The sequence below is a fragment of the Hydra vulgaris genome, chromosome 08 (assembly GCF_038396675.1).
Source record: "Hydra vulgaris chromosome 08, alternate assembly HydraT2T_AEP".
In the NCBI taxonomy this organism is placed as follows: domain Eukaryota; kingdom Metazoa; phylum Cnidaria; class Hydrozoa; order Anthoathecata; family Hydridae; genus Hydra; species Hydra vulgaris.
Window position 1 is genome coordinate 29,502,302 of NC_088927.1, and position 9,900 is coordinate 29,512,201.

The window sequence follows — 9,900 nt, forward strand, 5'->3', positions numbered from 1 at the left end:
CTGATAAATAATCTATACTATGACCATTATGTGTCAGCCTTAGATTAACCTATAAGCTAAATAAGTACAATCTTATGACAGTATACCAAAAAGTGCAGGAAATAGGCGGGATTTTTTTTTAACACTTTTTTTATACACCATAGAACAAGGCCGACAATGCGAGTTAAGCTAGAAAAAAAAAAAAGAGGTCTAATCAAAAAAAAATGTGTGTGTGTGTGTGTGGGAGAGGATAAAACCTTTTAGGTTGCTGCTGGATCAAACAACTGCTTGTATTATAAGGGTCCTTTTGATCAATTATGTCATGTTTTTAATTATGGAAAACACAAAACTATAAAGTTTTGTTGAAAGCTTATTGCGAGGAATATTGAAGTGAATATCTTTTGTATTATTACTTTGAAGGGGCTTTATTTTTATTTATTTTGCGTTGCTTGTAAAGCTTTTCCTCTTTTAGCTACTTTCTCTCAGTTTGTTTAGAGACAACTCAGTGACTGATGAAACCTTGTCAGCATTAACAATCACTACAAGTAATCAAATTGAAATATACAATTGGAAATTGAAAGGACTAAGAAACTTTTTAGGGATATGCTACCCGAGGTCGACTCAGAAAGAAACAAACAAACGATGAAGATGCAAAGAAAGTTAATCTGTCGCCACAAGACAAATTTATAGTGTCAACTTTATATGTCATCATTATTAAATAGCAAAGAAGATGAGAGATATACGACAAAATCACGGAGAGATTTTTATTAAAAGCAGATGTAGACCACGTAAATCAAAGTTCTCATAGTTTTCAAGTTGAATGGATCAAGAATTTAATTAATTTTACTGATAAGTAATAAAACTTTCAGTGTAAATTCTGACCCTCCCTTCCCCCGGTTCATTAAATCTTGACTAAACCCCCCATCCACTTTTATTACCCCCCTTTTGTATTAAGAAATTGAGATTACATAGATTAACAGACACATGGAAATACTTATACGGATTATCTTATCTATCTATTTGTCTTAAACTTTTTAATAGATGTTTTAAATCGTTTTGTCTTTGAAATAAATTATCGCACTATTAATGTACCCAAATTTGACTATATGTTGCAAATTATTTGAACTCAGAAAAAATATTTTAATTATCGAATTTCAATTCAAATTTCAGAGTAGGCTGTGTGTGTATTGTTAACAAACAATTTTATACATAATTTGCCTTGGCTATTCCGTTCATAAATTAGATAAAAGGTAAGCCATAGGACTTTGCACTCCATCCGTGAGCTGTCATGTTGCCTAAGGTTAGCCCTCCATTTCTGGATTCTTTCCTTTACTTGATAGGCAGTTTATGTAAAAGTAATAAAAAATTAGCCTAAGGTTAGCCCTCCATTTCTGGATTCTTTCCTTTACTTGATAGGCAGTTCATGTAAAAAGAATAGTAAATTAGCCTAAGGTTAGCCCTCCATTTCTGGATTCTTTCCTTTACTTGATAGGCAGTTATTACTTTTACATTAACTGTTATTACTTTTACATTAACAAGCTGCAACCTTTTTATGTTGTAGTTTAATTTCTTCTCGATTTTTTTCTTCTTGCTTTGCTAAAAGGTGCATAGCTTTATCTTTTTCAAGAGCTTCTTTTCTTTCATCATATTTGCTTTTCATTAATGTTACTTTAGTTCTTGAATATTCAAGCAATTGTTTTCTTTCTTCATCTGATTTACTATTAAGCCATTCTAATGTTTGGTTCTGAGACCACATTGTCAAAGCCTGGATAGTTTGAACATTTGCATTGGGTTTTGTGCAAACCATTAAATCCAAAATGGCAAAGTCGCTTTCTGATGCTTTATTAGTGACAGGGACATTAGAAGCAGCTTCAGAAACAGAATTAGATGGATTCCAATATTTACCACCTGGTAATTGATCAGCACACTGACGTTCCAAAATAACAAGAATTGAGTGGAAAATAATTTCAAGTGATTGAACAGTTAAAGAATCAAACTCATCATTTTGAGTGCATTCAAACAGCTTGGTGTGAACCACATCTTGATGAAGAAGATTGGTATCCTCAAAAATTTTTCCATTAGCAAACAATAAAGAAGATGCATCGATACAAAGAGATGAAAGTCTAACTTTCAAGCGAAGTCGGTAGGGGTTTAAAAATAATATACTATCAAGTGATTCGATAATTCTCCACATTGGATCAGTAAGTAGTTTGTCATTAATATCTAATGCACGGACTTCAGCAATGAATACAAGATTTGTGATATCTTCCTTAATTGCTTTTAATAAATTATTAGAGTTAGGCCAAGCATTAAGAAATTCTGTTATAGAATCTTTATGATAGTATAGGGCAGCTGCATTGTAATACAAAGTATTAAATCGATTTCCAATAAATGGAACAAAATAAGATTTATTGTTACGAGAGGAAAGAAAAAAATTATACCATGATGCAACACCAGCTTCCTCACTACCCCTTGAATGAAATGCCTTACATGTAGTACGAACTAACCGTACAGCACCACATTCTTTACCACTAAAAGCAAAAACAGTTTCAAAATCATTTTGAAGCAGAATTTTGTCAAAAGAATTTAAAACTTTATCAGTTTCAGAAGCAAAATTAGCAAGCAAATGAAGTTTACAGAAAAAATTACTCATGTCCTTCATATTGTCTTTGACGTTTGAGGAAAGAAAATCCCAGTTACTAATTGCAATAGGCAAAACTTTTTCCCTTAATGTTTTTAACTGTGAGTTAAAAAGAGGATTAACCGAAGAAAGATCAGACACTGTTGATTTTATTGATGTTATTAGTTTAGCAAAATTAATTTCTTTTTCAGTAGCTGAGTTGCTAACAACGTCACAAATGTCATCTACTATATTAGTAAAGTTTTGCAAAACAGTTGCTGCATCTTTGCCAACCACTTCTGACAGACCAAAAGATAAAGTTTTCTCACTAGTTGTAGTGATTTGAAAGTTTTGATAATGCTTATGGTATTTCTGAGTACCATCACCATGCAAACAATTGCCTATATTAGAGTTTTAATTTATCAAATTATTTTCAAGCATTGCTTCCGCAACTTGAAATTGACCTAAAATTGAAGCTTCCTGCATTAACCTACATTTTACAGCGGCTGATGGCAGTCTAGATATGTTCTTTTTGGCTAGTTTGTTTAAAACTACTTTTATGACTTCGTTGACACTATTCATACTCACGTTCATTGAAAGAAGTTTCATTATTGTTTCTCGAATGTCTGTATCTGCCATCTTCAAATGTTATTACTTCGTCATCATCCAGCAAAGAAACCAATTTTTAAAGTTCTAGATTCTCCTCTTTTAAAATGTTTGTCTTACTATATAACGAAACAACTTCCTTCTCTAAACTTATAACATCTTTCATATTGTTGTCATTAATATAGTTGGTTTTATTTTGCAAAATAACTTCTAAATTACTCACTTTTTTTTGCAGCTTTATTTTTTCGTTTTTTAATTCAGAAATGTTTATGTCTGAGTTTTCAAGAATTGAATTAATATCTGTTATTTTATTTTTTAATTGCAATATTATTTTTTTTTCTTCATTTTTTAACGAATTTATTTTATTCTTTTTTATTTCCAGCTGAGTATCACGATATTTTATTTTTTTATTCAAATTTCTAACATTAAATAATTCTTTTTTTGACTTTAATAGCTCTAATTTGTTTTCGATATTATTAATCTTTTCTTCTTTTTCACAATAACACTTTTTAATAAAGTTTAATTCAGCTTCTATTAGAGAGTTTTTTGAAATAAGTATTTTTAGATTGTTTGACATATCTTCAAAATCTTTTAGATGTGTAAAATAATCCATTTGTAAATCCATCATAGATTCCATTTTCCTTTTTAAAATTTTATTTTCTTTTTTAAGCATTTTGTTTTTGCTTATCAGTATTGTTTCTTTAAGAATATCAGATGCATTCACTGTATTATCAGAAAAATTTGCCACAGGTGGAAAAAAGACTTTACCTAATAACAATGCTAATTTTTTATTTTTTCGTTGTTCCTTTAATTTTCTGATGGTGTCAACTAATCTATTTATCTTTTTGGCTAAAGCTTTCTTGCAGCAGAACAGTTCAACTTTAAAATCCACACAATATCTACAATATATTGCATCATAAGATGTATCTTTTAAAGCCAAATACCAATCATAAATACTTTCATTTATCATTTTATCTAAATAAATAAAGATTTTCCAGTCATCAATTCGAAAAAATATATAAACATATAAGTATATTATTTTAAGTCTTTTACTTATTATATATATATATATATATATATATATATATATATATATATATATATATATATATATATATATATATATATATATATATATATATATATATAAACTTAAAAACTAAGTAAATTGTTTAAAAAAAAAATTTTAAGTTACAAATAAGACTCAATGATAAACTGCTGTGATTCAATTACCAAATGGTTAGCAAAAACCACATTAACAACACAAAACAAACTCACTTTAGAATACCTTTAGTAAAAATTTATAATAAAATCTCAGCTATATAAAATATTGAATTCAACGTGTGCAAAAATCTTTAGTCAAGTAAAAGAAAAAACGGCAAATTTACCAAATATATCTAAAGACGGGGGAAATTATAATAATCTTTACTTAGAAAACAAAAAACCCACCCTATAAGACTACAAAAAAAAAAAAAAAAACTTATTCACTTAATAAATAAATAGTTGCAGAATTTGTTTTTACGTGGGGACGAAAGAATTATTTTAACTTACTTGTATTTTAACAAAACTGAAAGATTTAAAACTAAATAACTTTATCAATTCTAAACCAAAACGTCGTCCCCAAACAAATTATTGTAGTACAACCTTTTCTAAAAAAAATAACATCTACATGTACGTATATACTATTTATTTTCATGGGTGGGTTTTTATTCTTCAACACTTACATAATATCATTTCTGGCGTTTTTTGGACGAAGTTTTTCAAAAATATATTAACGATTTTTTTCCGCGATAAAATGTCACGTGACAAAACTCCCTACTTTAAGTCTGTTACCGTTTTATATTATATATATTTTCCTAACTATAATACCTAAACAAAAGGAGCCCGTTCCTATAACTACAAACAAGTAATTCTTTTTATCAATCTTATACAAATTTCGTTTTTATCATATTTATACACAAACATTATTTTGAAAATGTGGTAAATAAACATATAGTGAAACTTCTTAACACTTCTCCAAAAAATCAGCATATTTATTTTTATTTAATGTGTTTTTTATTTTAATTGGAAAAATATAGATATATATTTCTCGAATTATTTTTTACGTTCATGTTATTATATTGTTGAATTTGGTATTTATTTTAGCCATGTCTCGGAGTTGTATGCAGCTATATTTTTATTTACTTCGTATACTTTGAACTTTATGTTTATGCTATTTATATTTGTATATCTTTACCGCCAATCAGTGATTAGTTACTTTTAAATACTTTTTAGTTGTAAAATAAACATGTATAAAAAAAAAAGTCAACAAGAAACTCGTAAAACACCTTGCTAACCCAACTCATTCTTTTTTTTTTTTAATTTTAATTTTATTTAGTTGGGTTAGCAAGCCCCAAGAAGTCCTTACGATCTTATCACAGAGCACCGCGGATGAGCATTTAATTGGAAGTTCACGTTACTTTCCTAACCAATGTTGCAAAACTTGCCCATGGGTGGGGTTTGAACCACTGATCTTTTGCTTCTGAGGCAAGTGCGCTACCACTGTCCCACGGCTGCTCAAATAAGATTCTCAGAAAAAATAAATCAGAAACTATCAACTGACAGAAGAAATTTAATTTTGAAACTAATAAATAAATAAATACTATATGTAAACACATTTCTGTTTAATTTAAACTTAAAATCTCAGAGAGTAATTGCAGTTTAAAAATTTCATGGATTTCGATTGACCATTTAGTTTTATTATTTAAAAACGATATATTTTATGGTATTGAATATTTTAGTATTAAAATGGTACAGAAAAAAAAAAGTTAAAAAAAAGATTTGGCCGTTTTTTTACAGTATAGACTCATAGTGCAACATACTGATATAGAAACTTTCCGTGTTCCGTTATCGGCGTAAAACCATGGCGTTGTTGCAACTAATGCTTTTAGTTTTTAATATTACATCCACGTTGAATTCTAATGCTCAATACATAAGCAACTTTATGAATTAAAACTTGTATTGTTTAGCTTGTGAAATAATATAAATATAACCTCAAAGTTAAATTGCACAAAAAAAAAATAACAAAAAAAAAAACTACATCTCATTCACATACGTACAGTTTGCCATATATAATACTAACAATGAAAAAATAAAAAAGTTTTATTCTAATAAAAGCCATTCAAATAAGTAACGATGTAATCTATACCCAGTGGACACAAAACGTGTTTTAAACATTACATAAAAAAGGTATTAACTCGTTTAAAGACGTGGTCTCGACGTCTTAAATACGTATTTTGCCTGCTGGATATGAGTAGTATTTAAAAGTCTTATTCAGTAAAAAGTCTAAAATCTAACTATAATTTCATTAATTTGCAGATATATTAGACAATAGGATTGGGGGTCTTAGATAATACCTGGCGCTCTCAACTGCATTTTACTATTATAGGATGTGGTGATAATTACAGCTTACATTGTAGTTAATGTTTATGTTTTTAGTTATTTCCAAATTGTAAATAACTACAAACAAAGGAAAATCCAATACTAAAGTAGTAAAAAACGAAGTTTGATTCAAATTCCACTTTTTGGTAGTTCTTTCTGCATATAGCCTAATATCGGTTTGTTCTATGGCATTTTATATTTTAAGTTCTTTCAAATTTTCAATTCTAAGAACCATTAATAAGTTTCTATTATTAACTAAAATACTTGAATTCGGATAAATTTATCGTAAAATTAGTCACTTAAAACTATATTCACCACAATAAAAAATAACAAAAAAAACAACATCTGTAGTAACAAATTATTATTTTTTTAGATCAGAAAATAAAACTTTAAGTTTCTTTAATTCAAATGTTTCTTACTTTCTTTATATTTAAGAATGCTGAATGCGGTTTTACACCTCAAGATCTTGACTCCTTGAGTGATAGGTGGGATTTTATTCAAATTCATACGTGGATAAAAATGTATTTTTCCCAATATACTCACTTTTTTCTAGTATTTTTTTTTTTTTTTCTGTTATTGCAATATGTTAGCATTATATTATTGGCTAACATAAATAGTTTAATTCCATTTCCATTTGAATTTTTTTGTTATTTAAGATAATTTTATTTATTAAATCATTTCTAAATAAATAACATTATATTCTTTGACACTGACCACCCACCTTAAATACTAAACAAAAGTTTTGATTGTTACCTGGTTTAATTAAAAGATTACATATAATAATAATATTATTAATCAGGGGCATCCCATTAATAATAATAATATTATTATATGTAATTATATAATTTAGACACTGCAGTCGGCAAAAATGGATCTGTAGTAGGCAGTCAGCAAATGCTAGCTGTCAAGAACCCTTTTTGTTCTGTTTACAGATCTTAGTTATTAAAAATTTTTTAGGCTTTACTCGGCCAGATACGTCATCCCCTCCCTTTAAGATTTTTTCGGGACAACGACAACAACAACAATAAGCTATTTATTTTCCGTAAATCATTTTTACGATAGCTTTGATGATAATTATAATAACAACAATAATGATAGTAATAATAGTAATATATAACAATAATAAAAGATAAAAAAAAATTAATACAACTTATAATAATAGTGATAATAAGTATGTTTACAATAATCATAATGAAAAAATAATAAGAATAAATGTTATTATGGTAGTTATAAGCACATAACTATTTATAATAATAAGTTAATGATTTTTTAGGATGGTGTCAGTCATACAGAAATCTGATCAAAGGAGCGACATCAAATGGCGGCCCAGATAATAATTATATATTATTTATCATCTTCTAATTTTTATGTTCAAAATTAATAAAAGTATTATTCCAAAAACTTTTAATCTCTTATTTAAATCTAATCAGAATAAATACTTTACTCGGTATTCAAGTAACGCCTATATACAACCAAAAAGATATTTTACGACAACTGAGTTTTCAATTTCAATTAGAAGACCAAAGGCATGGAATAAAATACTCACAAATGAACTTAAAGCTCTTACAATGTTAAATGAGCTTAAGGCTAAACTTAGACAGTTATTACTAAAAAATGATCCACCACAAAACTATTTCTAAAAATGCAAAATATCCTTATAATTGATCTATCAATTAAATGAAAAGTATATTAATTTTAGAAACGCTTAAGTTAAATGCACTTGGTAACTTTTCAAATTTTTGTTTTTGTTGTTTAATATGTGTTGTTATTCTTTTTATTTTTTGATCCTTAAACTTTGGTTTTGTTATTTGAAGTTTAATATTTAAAAAAAATAAAATAATAATAAAAATTAATTCGTGATTTTATAATATTAAAAATAAAATTTTTCTGTGCTTTTAGAAGAATATGTTTAAGTAAATAGCGTTTCTTGTTATTTTTTTAATAATAGGTGTCTTAACCAAGTTTACGTTTGTTTATTGTATATTGTTAACGGAAGTGCTTATTTTTAAATAAAACTTTATATTTACGGAATTTATCAAGGGGCTTGGCGATAAGGCATATTAGTCTTCTTCTCGCCCGTGCTACATATCGCGAGGTTAGAATTATTTTGTTCTAACTCCATGTTTTTCCGAACTGGGAAAATCAAATTCAAAGTTTTAAAAGGACCTGTAGACCACTTAAACATAAAAGACGTAAACAAATTCATATTAATCTCCCATACTTGCTACCACAGTTTAAAAGTAAATACTTCAAAAGATATAATGTGCAGGTATCTGAATTACCACACCCTGATTTGGAGATAGAACAATATAATATACACTTATTTTATAAAATACAATATTATTTTGTTCTATCTCTATTTTTTATATAAAAATATAATACAAATTAGTATTTTGTATATATATTGTATATATTGTAGCAAGGTAAAGAACTGTTTGGCATATCTCTGTTTTATTGGAATAAAATCTTACTTTAACTAGTAAAAAAACTTTATAAATGCAATATTTATCAAGTTTAATCATCTAAAGTATGTACCAAAATTTTAACAAAAAAATTGGTTGAAATAAGCTCCAAGAACATATTATCCAAAATACATTTCACAGTGAAATGAATTTCAAAGAATAAATTCAGCAAGGTAAGCACATCTGGTTAGTTCATTAAAAACAACAATTTCAATAAGAAGCTCATTTAACACCATAGCATAAACATAAAACATAAATATTTTGACATTAAAATAAATTATTTTAAAATACTATTATAAAATGTTATGTCTACAGCAGGCATATGCTTGAACATACTTTGAAGGTCCTTAGCCTTATCATTAGAAATTTGAGCACACTGGTTTAAGGCAGAAGCCATTAGTACAACTGCAAGAGGTCTTGCCACAGCTAATGAAGATCGTGGATTGATAGGAAGACGCTTAATTTGTACTTCTGAACAAACATCAGTAAATGACTTTCTGTAGTATATATGATCTGAAAACTCTGCCCTGTAAACCAGATGCTTTATTTGGGTATAGGGAACAAGGTTATAATTAAAATAGCCTGCAATAGCTGAAAAATGCCTAAAATCCAATCTTTTCATTTGGTAGACAGAAAAAGGATTTCTCTTTTGAATATTAGCAATTGCTCTGATTAAACCAAGCGGACTAAATATTTCAAGAGGAGCTAGTGCTCTATCAATTTGACTATGTATATTGTCAACGTCTTGTATACTAGAATGGCCTGATTCACAGAACTTTTGCTCTATTACCCTGATTTTTGGGTAACGTATCA

The 9,900-nt window shown here is 27.7% G+C and overlaps 1 protein-coding gene across 1 annotated transcript; it reads right to left on the reverse strand.

Annotated features, from left to right (window-relative positions):
• Nucleotides 1-3,284: 3,284 nt before the first annotated feature.
• Nucleotides 3,285-4,175, reverse strand: LOC136083222 (uncharacterized). Its single transcript, XM_065802626.1, has one exon. The coding sequence runs from the start codon at nucleotides 4,173-4,175 to the stop codon at nucleotides 3,285-3,287; it is 891 nt and encodes a 296-aa protein (XP_065658698.1).
• Nucleotides 4,176-9,900: the final 5,725 nt, after the last annotated feature.

Coding starts and splice junctions, on each gene's coding strand:
- LOC136083222 (XM_065802626.1), bottom strand. CDS start 4,175: ATGATAAATGAAAGTATTTATGATTGGTATTTGGCTTTAAAAGATACA.